The sequence below is a fragment of the Mytilus trossulus genome, chromosome 7 (genome assembly GCF_036588685.1).
Source record: "Mytilus trossulus isolate FHL-02 chromosome 7, PNRI_Mtr1.1.1.hap1, whole genome shotgun sequence".
Lineage (NCBI taxonomy): Eukaryota > Metazoa > Mollusca > Bivalvia > Mytilida > Mytilidae > Mytilus > Mytilus trossulus.
The window spans coordinates 56,536,368-56,550,778 of NC_086379.1; the positions used below are offsets into that span (position 1 = coordinate 56,536,368).

Consider the following 14,411-nt stretch of genomic DNA (forward strand, 5'->3'; position numbering starts at 1 on the left):
TCCGGTTGATTAAAGGGAGATCATTTCCGCCATTATTTATCGTAGCAATTTTGTGTACTTTCGTTTTGCCTTTTTACTATCTTTAATAGACGATTAATCTGTAGAGAGGTATCCGTAATTCTATGTAAGCTCTAAAGTAAAGTTGGTAGTACCCACTCATCAATTATAATGTACTGTTATTTCATATGGGTTATCTGATAACAGATTATATAAACATGCTGATCCAGTAATTTTTATAGAATCATGTTTCACAGGGGCTTGTTTTACACAAGTGTTTTTTTAGGGGTTCGTATGGATAGTAAACCCGGCAATTGTAACAAGCCCCTATGCATGTTTGTAGTATAATTATTCAAATAGTATCATTTGTCAGAACATAGTTTATATGATTGTTATCTCTATTTGGTTCATTCTGTTATTTTAGCATACATTGAATTGCAAATAATTTGTTATTTAACAGTTAGTTTAATTAGCTAAATACACCTTCTAGCTCTTTCGAAATCTGTACTGCTTGACCTGAGAATCTGTTCCATTTGAACTTGTGACGTCCTACAACAACAATTCATCCATTGTGGCGTCAGATATTTTCTATTACGACATCAAAATTTGACAAGAACTATTATGATGTCCAGTAATGGCAGACAAATAGCGAAGGTGTATTTACAATGTAGTTCAACCACACATTTAAATTACAGTGTAGTCCAGACGCACAATTATTTTGTCTTGTCCCAATTTTGATCCCTTAACAAAAAAGGCATTCATATTTGTTTTTCATTCATTTTTTACATAAATAGGGCCGTTAGTTTTCTTGTTTGAATTGTTTTACATTGTCTTATTACATGTATTAGGGCCTTTTATAGCTGACTATGCTGTATGGGCTTTGCTCATTTTTGAAGGCTGTATGGTGACCTATAGTTGTTAATGTTTGTGTCATTTTGGTCTTTTGTGGATATTTGTCTCATTGGCAATCATACCACATCTTCTTTTTTATATTCAATTCATAGTAATCAGTTGGACATCATAGAAATTATGATCGCAGCAAAAACTTCATTTTATTTATGTAAATTAGATGTTCTGACGTTAACAGTTAAGTTGACAGCGCACCATTCGAAGTGTGCAATATTCAGCCTAAAAATATCTGCTGTAGACTTTATTTTTGTAAAACTAAGCTGTCAATAACTCCACTTGCTTATAAAGAAGTAAATTTTCCTGATACCGAAATAAATAAAAAGAGTAAGATGCTGGGCTTCCAAACCCCACATGCAACTTAATATAGATATTTGCAAGGCTTTATCATATCAATCAAACATGTACTATTTCAATATCATCTTTTAAATTTGTTAAAGGCAAAAGGTCATGTTTAAAACTTTTTTAAAGATCACTTAAACTTCATTTTTTCTGATTTACATGAATATGGTGTCTGTTTCATCCTCAGCTACACAATTTACAAGGAAGTCTGTTTTGAAAGCATTTTAATAAGTACATAATAACAGTTTAACCCAGTTAGAATTGGATATAGACTATATTGTTAATAACAGCTCAATATGGAAAGGGATCCAAGATTTAAAAGAAATCAAATATTTATGTAAAGTAGTGTCCCCCCATCATGTGATGTTTACTGAATTTAAGATTAAATTAGTATGTGTATGATTGTTATAATAAAGCCTAATAAATATCTATATTGAGTTACATATGGGGTTTGAAAGACCAGGATCTTACTCTTTCTATTTATTCTAGTTTATTTGTTATTGCTGTCATAAGAGTTATTTATTGAGATTAATACATACTAGACAAGAATAAAAGTCAGTCTCTTACGCCAGATTCATTTATATATGATTCTGCTGGAGTCAATCAACTATCTTTAAAACAAAACTACCTAGACAAATACTATCAATAATCCACACTAATTTTTTTTTACATGCAACCCCTACTCTCATGCCTGTAACAAATCATGGTTTTTTTTTAATTTTAGATATATATTGAATAGTAGTACTGAATAATGCCTGGTGACGATGCTGATGAAACTTTCAAAATTTTAATTGCAACAGACATCCATTTAGGGTATGGTGAAAAAGATGCTATAAGGGGAAATGATTCATTGGTTGCATTTGAAGAAATTCTAGACAATGGAAAGAAACATGATGTGGATTTCATACTTTTGGGTGGTGATTTGTTTCATGAAAACAAACCTTCAAGGAAAATATTACATGGATGCTTAGCGCTGCTTAGGAAATACTGTATGGGAGATAAACCTATTCAATATGAATTCTTAAGTGACCAGTCAGTGGATTTTAGTCACTGTCAGTTTCCAATTCTGAATCATGAAGATCAAAATCTAAATGTCGCAACACCAGTACTTTCCATTCATGGTAATCATGATGATCCTACTGGTCAGGGTAATCTGTGTGCATTAGATTTATTGCATACAGCTGGATTTGTTAATTATTTTGGAAAAACAACTTCATTGGAAAAAATAGATATAAGTCCTTTGCTGCTACAGAAAGGCAACACTAAGATGGCATTGTATGGTCTGGGTTCAATACGAGACGAGCGACTTCACAGAATGTTTTTACATAAAAATGTGTCTATGCTGAGACCTAAAGAAGATAAAGACGATTGGTTCAATATGTTTGTAATTCACCAAAACAGGGCAAAACATGGGGCAACAAATTACATCCCTGAACAATTTCTAGATGACTTTCTTGACCTTGTCATATGGGGTCATGAACATGAATGTAGAATAGACCCAGAATGGAATGGGATTCAGAACTTTTATGTCAGCCAGCCAGGTAGTAGCATAGCAACATCACTTAGTGAAGGTGAAACTGCAAAGAAACATATAGGATTGCTTCAAGTGAAGGGGAAGGATTTTAAAATGACAAAGATTCCTTTGGAAACAGTAAGACAGTTTTATATGGAGGATATTATGTTATCAGACACAAGTCTAAATCCTGAAGATCACAATGTAAACAAACAAGTAGAGGCTTACTGTACAGAGAAAGTGGAATCATTGATTGAAAAAGCAGGTAGGTTTGTTATAAAAGAACAAAATAACGTGCAGTGATTATAACCTTTAAAATAATCCTTATCAATATACAAAAGAAGATGTGGTATGATTGCCAATGAGACAGCTATCCACAAAAGACCAAAATGACACAAACATTAACAACTATAGGTCACCGTACAGCCTTCAACAATGAGCAAATCCCATATCGCATAGTCGGCTTTAAAAGGCCAGATAAGACAATGTAAAACAATTCAAACGAGAAAACTAACGGCCTTATTTATGTAAAAAAATGAACGAAAAACAATTATGTAACACATAAACAAAAGACAACCACTGAATTACAGGCTCCTGACTTGGGACAGGCACATACATAAATAATGTGGCTGTGTTAAACATGTTAGCAGGATCCTAACCTGGGACAATGGTATAACAGTACAACATAAGGATTAACTAGAAAAAAATCAGTTGAAAAAGGCTTAACTCATCAGGTAGACAAAAAATACAAGTGGACGTGGCCGGGTACTTATACATCCCGACACAAAAAGACACAATGAACAGATCTGAGAGTACTCCCAAGTCTACATAACAGTTCATTGTGATTTGGGAGTAATTTTTAACTGGTTTATAAATTTTTGAAAGTTTGCAATATCAACAGGAACTTATGATTATTTCAAAAGGAAGATGTTATATCAATGAATATAATTGCCAATAAGTGAGCTTTTCCCCTCAAATTGAAGAAGAAAATGGATATGTATAGTTAAATTTTTCATCTTCACAGTAACTTAAACGGCAACTACCAAACAGTTTTGTTTTCTGAACAAAATGTAATTAATGAATTGATTTTTACTATTACTTTATTAATAGTTCATACATACATATATATGCATTCATAATAAAATGAACCTATTATTTCATGCTTGATTATGTTGATACATATTTTTCATATATTTACTTATTTAGAAATGGAACACACGGGGAACAGAAAACAACCAGAGAAACCACTTATACGACTCAGAATTGATTACAGTGGAGGGTTTGAGATGTTTAATAGTAATAGGTAAAATTTCTTGTCAGACTGTTAGTTTGGTAAATCTATTTTGGTCAATTCTATAATCCATTTCAGATACATGTAGGCTGTTATACTAACTGTATCATATTATTGTCCTCCTTTGTCTATTTTTGAACTTTGGTGTATCCTTTCACATGATAATGCTATGTGAATTGTGCAAAACAAAATTTTAATTGAAAAAAAAGGTCACACTTTTGCCTTTAAATCTCCTATTTGTCGATGTTAAACACATGTAGAAGCAAACAAAAGTAAAAATACAACTACATGTAGTGTTTATGTTTGACCTCAGGAGTTTATCTTTGACATCACATTGTTTAAATCTGTAAGACGATGTTACACATGTAACTGTTTCACAGACTTTCCTTTATCATGTTCATGGCATTTTTTAGCCAAAAAATTACTAAAATAGAGAATGGGGAAATAGTGAATGTGTCAAAAGAGATATCAACCTTACAATAAAGTAAAAAATCAACTGATGAAATTGTTTTGATATGTGGCATCAGATATTTTAGTATCTATTTAACAATATCAGCTAGCAGTTGATATGTAAACTCAACTTGTGACATTGAAATCTACGTTTTGTGAAGGCCAAGCTTAAATACATTATCAACATTAGACCATAGAAATATTCCTTGTTTTCCATAAAACTTTGTCATAAAATTGTTTAGAGGATTGTTCTCATGTTTACTGTTTAGTATGGTTTACATGTTGTACTAATCATATGAATTAATCTGGTTAACACAGATGGAATTGAGTTTCAAGATTATTTAGGAAAAGGATTTCATTGAAACTGTGATCATTGTAAACTAATTTGTACAATATTAATACTTGTATTTTTGTAATATTTTCAGGTTTGGTCAAAAATTTGTTGACAAAGTGGCAAACCCTAAAGATATACTGCATTTTACTAGGAAAAAAATTATAATGAAGAAAGAAGATAAAAATGGTAAAGTAGCATTGGCCTGTTTTGTCACAGTGATTTGAGCCTTTATATATTACCTCCATAAATGAATTTTATAACTTATATTCTCTATCCTGAAAGTCATTTGGACATACTTACCGGTAGTTAAATTCCACAAACCCTCAGTCCTATAAAATTAAGAGTTGGTATGATTGCCAATGCGAACTTAGATTCATTTCATGTATAAGTAAACAGTTATCCAGACCTGCCAACTATCCCGATTTTTGCGGCATCATCCCAATTTTTACCCCTCAACCCGAATCCCGATATCGGGATTGTAAAATTAGTCAAAATCCCGATTTTCAACAAATATACCAGAAAAAATTATTGTTTACTGATTTTGATGTTTTTCTGATCAATTTTAAAAAATCAATCATTTTACCTGGGGACATATTATGACAAGTTAATGACCCTACGCTAATCAACAGTCACAACAGGTGTCATAATTAGTGGTTGTATGTAATCAGATTACCTAATGGGTCGTAACAATCCTCAAAATTAATTTGTATAAATTTGGTCAAACAGCCTTTCAATTTTAATCAATTTATCATGTACCAGCACAATTTGCAACATTTGCCGTAGTTCCACAGCAAAATCATAATTAATTGAAAGATGAGAACTGTAAAGAACTCTCAAGAAAACATCGTTTTTCTTAAAATTTGTTTAATTTTTGAATCTGTTGATCTAAAATCGACGCCATTTTGTATACACTTCTACTGTGTTACTGTATAAGCCTCCGCAAGTAAGAGCACCTCTGAATACAAAGAAAGATAACTCAAATTTAATCCGTTTTCTCATTGATACTGATATAAAGACCATGAGTAAGACTAAATCAAAATCTGTCTTCATCCTTCTTACTTTAGGACATGTAGTTTTAGGTGTTTTGAGTCAAGGTTCATAGATGAGAAGGTCTTTGGAGGGGGGAAATGGGGGGGGGGTCTCTACTTTGAATCCTTTATTGTCGAGCCTTCGACTTTTGTCGAAAAAGCGAGACATAGCGATCCTACATTCCGTCGGCGTCGTCGGCGGCGTCCACAAATATTCACTCTGTGGTTAAAGTTTTTGAAATTTTAATAACTTTCTCAAACTATACTGGATTTCTACCAAACTTGGACAGAAGCTTGTTTATGATCATTAGATAGTATCTAGAATTAAATTTTGTAAAAATAAAATTCCATTTTTTCCGTATTTTACTTATAAATGGACTTAGTTTTTCTGCCGGAAAAAATTACATTTTCTCTAGGGTTAAAGTTTTTGAAATTTTAATAACTTTCTTAAACTATACTGGATTTCTACCAAACTTGGCAAGAAGCTTGTTTATGATCATTAGATAGTATCTAGAATTAAATTTTGTAAAAATAAAATTCCATTTTTTCCGTATTTTACTTATAAATGGACTTAGTTTTTCTGCCGGAAAAAATTACATTCACTCTAGGGTTAAAGTTTTTCAAATTTTAATAACTTTCTTAAACTATACTGGATTTCTACCAAACTTGGACAGAAGCTTGTTTATGATCATTAGATAGTCATGATAGTATCTAGAATTAACTTTTGTAAAAATAAAATTCCATTTTTTCCGTATTTTACTTATAAATGGACTTAGTTTTTCTGCCGGGAAAGATTACATTCACTTTATGGTTAAAGTTTTTCAAATTTAAATAACTTTCTTTAACTATCCTGGGTTTGTACCAAACTTGGACAGAAGCTTGTTTATGATCATAAGATAGTATCCAGAAGTAAATCTTGAAAAAAAAAAAATCCATTTTTTCTGTATTTTACTTTTAAATGGACTTAGATTTTCTAACAGGAAACTACACATTCACACTGTGGTTAAAGTTTTTAAAATATTATGAACTTTCTTATTCTATTTTGGATTTGTACCAAACTTAGACAGAAGCTTGTTTATGATCAAAAGCTAGTACCTAGAAGGAAATTTTGTTAAAACTTTGTACCTGTGTATCTGTATTTTACTTATAAATAGACTTAGTTTTTCCCAGTTAACATTACATACAATCTGCAGTTAAAGTTTTCAAAACATTTAAATTTATTAGATTCATAAACTATCCTGGACTTTACCAAACTTGGATGGAAGTTTCTTATAATCAAAAGATAGTATCAAGAGGAATATTTTCATTGATTTTTTTCTTCTTTTTCTTTGAGCCTGCAATCATGGCAATTAACAGCCAAAGTAGGCGAGACACTGGGTTCCGCGGAACCCTTAAGAATTTTTTTTAATGCCATTTCTCTATTCCTCAGTTATTTTGTCAATTTTATAATTTAACAGTACAAGAATCATGCAAATAAAAGTAACCAAGGCCTACAAGCTCATCATTAGTATACCAAAAGAAAAAAGAAGAGAACTTAGACTATTTTAGGAGTAAAAAACAATGCTCACAGAAAAGTCGCTAAAATTGTAACCCTTAAAAATCTTGTTGCGCGCTAAATCCCCCATGGAGATTTTCAAAAGTTGGCAGGTCTGGTTATCAAAGTTTGAATATTTCTGTTCAGTCAAGCCAGTGAGTCATATCTGAATGTCCAATCTTGTTATTACAATTTCCCTATCCAATTTCTACATTTGTTTGCCCTTTCACAATGCTCTTTTAAAAACAGTAGTATAATTCAATATTATGTTGTGGGCAATACAGACTTTAGCAGGCCTGTAGTTAAATGATACATTTTATGTTATACTTTATAGATGAGGCACTACAGTATGCTATAAGAAAGGAAAACCTAGAGAAATCAAGAGTAGAAGATGTTGTGAAAGATATATTTTCACAAGCAGACACAGTATGTTGAAAAAAGTTATTATTGTGAACCCAATATTACTTATACATGTAACAGATTTACCCGATAGTTACCTGTCCATTTAAACTTTTGGCAGTTCTATTGATGTTTTCTGTAAAGCTTATTCTTTGGGAACTTTAAATTTCTTCCAAGAGAAATATTAATTTGCCTGAGTAAAAAAATTATCTGTTATAGTGTGTGATAACATTGTGTGAGGGAATTCGACGTTTGCTGTACCACTGTTCACTCCAGTGCAATTTATGACAATACCACTGCATCAATCAGAATTATTTTTTTGCAGTGTTTTAAGAAATGATTTTGCTTTGTTGTCGAGTATTAGTTGAGAAACATTCAATGTTTTAAAAAGGCGAATTTTCTGTATAAAGTCAATGATTATGTTGACTTTTGAAGGCCAAACTTTCTACAGCCTTAAATATGCTAATGCAAGATCCAAAAACTATACCAATACATAATGACATGTTTATGAAATTATAACAAATCTATTGGTCCACAAATTTTTATTCGTTATTGCAAAATAATGAACTTAAAATATCTGACATTTTCTCCCTACCCAGTTTACCCCTATACATTTTTATGATGTGGACCGGTCATTGTTATTAAATCGTAGGCAATTTGATTGGATTAAATTGTTATTAGTTTACCTTCAAAATTGTTAATGCTTTTCATACATGACTATTGATTAATTAAAACGTGCATGAATGTGTACGGTAACTAAAATGACCTTCAGACTGGACACTGGACGAGTCAATATTATGTTTTATCAATGAAAGTTAAGGTATGAAAGGTAAGAATTGCCAATTATTCTATTTTCACAAATTTTTCGGAATATATAGTTGAAAGGTTATTTTTTAAAAGCCTATTGTGAAGATTAAAGAGAAAGTTTACAAATAATACGTTTTGTTCCATTGAACAAGTCATTTTCGTAAGAGAAATGTCGAAATATATTTTACGCACGAATACGGCAGGTATAATTATTATTTATCATAATCAAAAAAAGCATTTTTCAGTCTCATTGGAATATGTTCATTACAATTAATCCCAAACGTAAGAAGTAAGTTAATAGAGTCAAAATATATCCGATCTGCCTATTTCTGCACATCAAAAGTCAATACGATCGTTTTAAAGTCAATTTCGTCTACCTCACACAATCTTGTTAGGCACTATAAATAGATGGAAATAATATGTTTGACATTTAAAAAACTGCATGCGAGTTTGTATTTATTATATTTTCAATCTGTTGAATGTAAACACTAATTCAAACTCTAATAAAAGTTGTTTTCTAACAAAATTTTCAACATTATTCCTATGTAAAAAAACAAAATGACAAAAAAACTAAAAAAAGTGATGTCTATATAAAATCCTTCTTTAAAGTATTTTATAACTATATATATTTAAACAAAAACTAAAAAATGCAAATTATGATAGGAACAATACTTAAGTTTTTCAAAAAGCAAATTGTATGCCCCACTTACGACAGTAGAGGGGCATTATGTTTTCTGGTTTGTGAGTCCTTTCGTCCGTCTGTTTGTTCGTCAGTGTGTCCCACTACAGATTTTTAACAAAAATGTACTGATTTCTTTTTAGCACATGCAATTAAAGTTACTCACAGAAAAAGGCATGGGTGATGCAGTGGCAGAGTATGTAGAAAAAGAAGAAAAAGAGGCTATTTCAGAACTTGTCAAATATCAGCTGGAGAAAACACAGGTCTGTTAATTTAGTTATCACATCTAATTAATTCTGGGATTGGAAATAATGAACTTTTGGAAAAATTAGTTGGCAAATTATTTATCATACACCGCTCTTTGTTTTTACGAGGATAAAATATTATGGAAGCAAGACATGGCCATACATGTGATTCTTCCAGCTGGTGTCATAATCTCCCGCTTTTCAGACCCTCTTCAGTCCCTCCCATTAAAATTTGAAATCTTCCACTTTTTAAAAATGTCAACCTTGTTAAGTTTTCTACAAAATCGATACAGACAGAGAAAAAGTTCAGGAAACTAGAAATTGATATGGGAAAAGTTCGAGAAAAACAGAAGTTTCCTGTCATTGATTTTGTTTCAAAAGGTAAAATTAGCCTGAGTTGTTTAGGATTAAACTGTTATACAACAGTAAACTAAAGATAATAGGTAACTACCTGGCGATCAACTAGCTAGTTTAAGACACAAGCCTGATTGGTTAAAAGTGAAATACTGACAGGATTAAATTGTACAAGTTGTATAAACAACGATTTAATTTGATGCTGTTGAAAACATGGAACATTTACTGAACCTCAAAGACAAATGAAATCAACTGAAATATGATATTTATGGCTTGTTTTCTATCCAAGCCAATGGAATTCCTTTATAAGTATAGTTGTCTTGGACTGTTCTAATATTTTAGAATTTGACAAAATGCAAAGCATATTTTATCACCCCGGCAGCAAAAAAAAAAAAAAGACCAAAAATCTAGCCAAATTCAACTCTGCCTGGAGATCTAATTTCAAATGGTGCAGATCCAGTACTAAGGGTCAAGACCATCCTTACAACACTTCATTCAAAGCTGACTATGGTGGCCCAAATGACTTGACCAAACTTAGTTATGGAGACAGCTACCCACCCGCAAGCCTATAAATCTATCAATTTAACACCTTCTGTTAAACATGTTCAGTAGTGGTACCAAAGTTGACAATGTAGCTTAATCAGAGGTACTTTTTGCCAACTATGTATGATGGCTGATCACTTTATCTTGAACTATACATAATGAATAAATATTTATCAAGTAAAAATGGATATGCAGGTGTTTAAAGGTATGGAATTTTTGTTCTTCTAACAAAAAAGGAAGATATGCAGTTTAAACACACAAAAAAAGCATTGCGTAGGTCGATAAAAAATCACCAGTTATGAGGCTCAAACTCCAGCTGAAAATTTACAAATCTCCAGTCATGGCTTGACAACTCTGTCACATGTCTGCATGGCAATCCTACATTCTGGCGTCAACCTTTGTGAACATTTAACTACATTGAATTATAATTTCAGGGTTATCTCAAAACAAGAAATGCAGAAACAGATGCTATTGATGATGAAGTGATTAGGTACAGGGATGAGAGAAAGAAGAAGAAAGAAGATGTTCAGGAAGTCCAGGAAGCTATTCAACGGGCAAGAGCAAAACGTCCAGCTGATGATACGGGATTTGATGAAGACAGCAATCCAGAGAATTCAAATGAAGAAGATGAAATGGATACAAGTACAAGAGGACGAGGTAGAGGACGGGGACGTGGACGTGGTTCAAGAGGATCAAGGGGAAGCAGAGGAGGTGGAGAAACTAGTACCAGAGGAACAAGAGGGGGAAGGGGAAGAGGATCCAAGAAAACACCTGTTGTAGCTGAGAGTCAAAGTAGTATCAAAAATGCTTTTGCATCTCAGACCTCTAGATCATCCAGGAATAAGACTATGAGGTATGTTTATAACATAAAAAAACAAATGTCATTTGAGGTTCAAAGAAAACAAAACATCTATAGTCTGAATAAGTAAATATTTACAAGCTGTGTCATCTGTGTCATCCATGGACATATTCTTCTTTTCTTTTTATGCCCCACCTACGATAATAGAGAGGCATTATGTTTTCTGGTCTGCATCCATTCGTCTTTTGTCAGTCTGTTCTTCCATTCGTCTGTCCTGCTTGATATACATGTTCCCTATGATAGGATCTTTCTGATTTAAATGCCAAATTAGGTTTTCGATCCCAATTTCAGGGTCCACTGAACATAAAAAATGATAGTGCGAGTGGGGCATCAAGTACTAAGGACCAAGGCTTCCAAAATTTCCTGACGACAGCCGGACATTTTACAAAGAAATATTTTTGACGGTCAATGATTAGCTGGATACTCAAATGTAACTGAGAGGATGCATAAGATATATGTGTCTAAGTAATTAGAAGTGTTATATGTAATAAAATTATTAAAACCTGTTTTGTTTTCTTCATTCTAAAAATAAATGAAATATTGTCCTCAGTATTGTGTCATTTTTCTGTGTATTGTAATACAGGAACCATCATTGCATCAGTCAGCTTCAGTACCTGACTTTTCCCATGTTTTTGTTTTTGTTTAAATTATCTATCTTCTCTCTTTGAGTACTTTACACTTTGTTAATTAAGGCCATTTTATTTGAATCTGTTGATGACAACTGGCTTTAATAATTGTTTTACAACTTGATACACGTGATACTTTTCTTTTTGTGTATTGATTACCTGACCACGTGACTTTTACAACTGATGTGGTATTTATAGATAACATTGAGGAGGCCCAATGAAGGATATTGTTTTAAACCGTGTAAAATCTACCGAACAGTGATAACATTTTTCTTTGTACAATTTTCAAACCTTACTTAGAAAATAAGGAATAAATAAAAACATACTTAGTTGAGTATTTTGTCGAACCAGGCTTTACAAAGTTATTTTTCAGTTTATGTTTTTGACAAATATCACAAAACATGACATTTAGCATACTGTCAAATCTTAACCATTTTGTAACCATTTTTTACTAATGCTTCTAGCATTTTTAGCAGATTTTGAATTTTGATCGAAATTGTCACGTTTACGTTTGCCCATGATGGCAGATTTATAAAGTTTAATTTCAGACAAAGTCTTCATAAGAGTTGGAGATTGTCATGATTGGATATTATTCTTTATGATTTCAATTGTAAAAACATTTTTTTAATATGAAAACAAGAATAGAGAACGCCCCTCTTATTCATTGGACAAGTCAGCTTGGTATACCCAATTAATTTTCCCCTTCAGAGTACCCCAGTATTTAATACGATGTACAGTGTTAAATAATATTTATCTGATATCATACTTATTCATTTATAAATATACTTATTTGAAGAATAACTTTCAAATATCAGGAAACTTTGTTAAACTGAATGCTCATTTAGAATAATATCTATAAAGTGTAATTAAATAGGATGTTGTCCCGTACACGCTTAGATATTTGACCTCGTTACCTGATCACCTTTGTGTACCTTGTTATGCATCATTAGTTCTATTGATAAAGACAAGCTAAGGACACCTCATCAAAGGTAACAAACCTGTAATCAGTGAATGATTTATGGCTTCAATATAACTTATTGAGGGATAATTATTTGACAGCTTGTTGTTACTTAAATTAAAAAAACGTGTTTTTTTTCTACTTTTTATTGATGTACACAAGCTAAAGACCAAGCCGTACATTTATGTACCCGGAGAATTAGACTAACTGAGACACTTCAAAGTATCTTTAATATGCTGCATCTATTGTAATAAACCTAATTATGACCGAAATATCTTTGTGAAATAGTATGCCCAAGCGGACATGTCCAAAACCCAAACGGACATTTTTAATGATCGATAGTTGGTCAAAATTGAAATGACCGTTTTATGAAAAATGCCTTGAATAACAAAAAGTGGCAAACCAATTCTATTTGACCGTTTGAGACTGAGAGCAGCCGGACTTTTTATGAAAGTTTCGGTCATGTCCGGAATATATGATCGTTTTGGAAGCCTTGCTAAGGACACATCTTGTTCTTATCTATTTCAAAATATATATGTGTTTTCCACAGCCTAAGGCTATTTGTTGTTCCGGACAAATTCTAACGTTGATATGAAATAGGAGAAAAAACACACCTATACTACTGTAAATTCAGAAATTATTGCAAGGTTTTTATTATTGCGAATAATGCGACTGAGTTGTAAACGCAATAATTAAAACTCACATTTTGTAATATTTTAACTGAATTAAGCATGACTTTTCTCAAAATCGTAAAAATTAAAATTGCATTCAAGTGTAAAATGACAAAATCGCAGTAATAAATGCACGCAATAATTTCTGAATTTACAGTAATTCCTAAGTCATGCAGGTAAAAAAATCTTTAAAATTGAATAAGTTTGATTTTTCATGGATAAACCTCTAATATATTTTCTTGTAATTTAGTTATGCAGATTCAGAGAATGATGATGTGATGGAATTGTCAGATGATGACCCATTCAATGCCTCATCCTCATCCAGAAAACCAGCACCAACCAAAAAGTCAGCTCCAAAATCAAGGGGAATAACTTTTGATACTGACTCAGATGAAGATATTATGCCAGCTAAAAAGAAGAAGCGGTGATATTAGGACACAATTAGACATTGTTGTTGCCACATACAGTTGTATTATCTGAAAGTTTGTTACAGAGTAAATTGTTACTGGTTATTTGTTTTATTATGAAATATGTCAATCATGCAAGCTGTAATTAAAATTTTATAAATGTCTTATTTGATTTAGTAATAGTTCAATGAAGTAAGAATATTCTGTTGGATTATGCCAATTTTTATTTCACTTGGTCCATAGGGCTTAAACCACATCAAAGTGCAGCTAAAAACAGGATGACTTCTAAATTTAAAAAGAACATAAAGGACAACTCATTGTTCATAAAGGAGGGTTAAATGTTATTGCTATTACAGGAAGCTTATTTAGTTAGTCATAGCTGTTGATTCAGGATGTTTATGCTCACAAAAACAGTCAGAAACGACACTCCTAAAATCATGTTTCACGATATCTGATCATAAAATTTAA

At 31.9% G+C, this 14,411-nt stretch overlaps 1 protein-coding gene across 1 annotated transcript; it reads left to right on the plus strand.

Annotated features, from left to right (window-relative positions):
- Window positions 1–57: 57 nt before the first annotated feature.
- Window positions 58–14,106, plus strand: LOC134725371 (double-strand break repair protein MRE11-like). The gene is made up of 8 exons (XM_063589135.1): window positions 58–124; window positions 1,970–3,023; window positions 3,965–4,061; window positions 4,925–5,019; window positions 7,730–7,821; window positions 9,424–9,543; window positions 10,857–11,275; window positions 13,787–14,106. The coding sequence occupies exons 2-8, from the start codon at window positions 1,997–1,999 to the stop codon at window positions 13,962–13,964; spliced, it is 2,028 nt and encodes a 675-aa protein (XP_063445205.1). The 5' UTR covers window positions 58–124; window positions 1,970–1,996; the 3' UTR covers window positions 13,965–14,106.
- Window positions 14,107–14,411: the final 305 nt, after the last annotated feature.

Excerpts from the sequence above, each read along its gene's own strand:
- LOC134725371 (XM_063589135.1), top strand. The coding sequence starts at position 1,997 with ATGCCTGGTGACGATGCTGATGAAACTTTCAAAATTTTAATTGCAACA. Across the intron at positions 3,024-3,964 it reads ATCATTGATTGAAAAAGCAG|AAATGGAACACACGGGGAAC; the intron begins GTAGGTTTGTTA and ends TTACTTATTTAG. Across the intron at positions 5,020-7,729 it reads GAAGAAAGAAGATAAAAATG|ATGAGGCACTACAGTATGCT; the intron begins GTAAAGTAGCAT and ends TATACTTTATAG.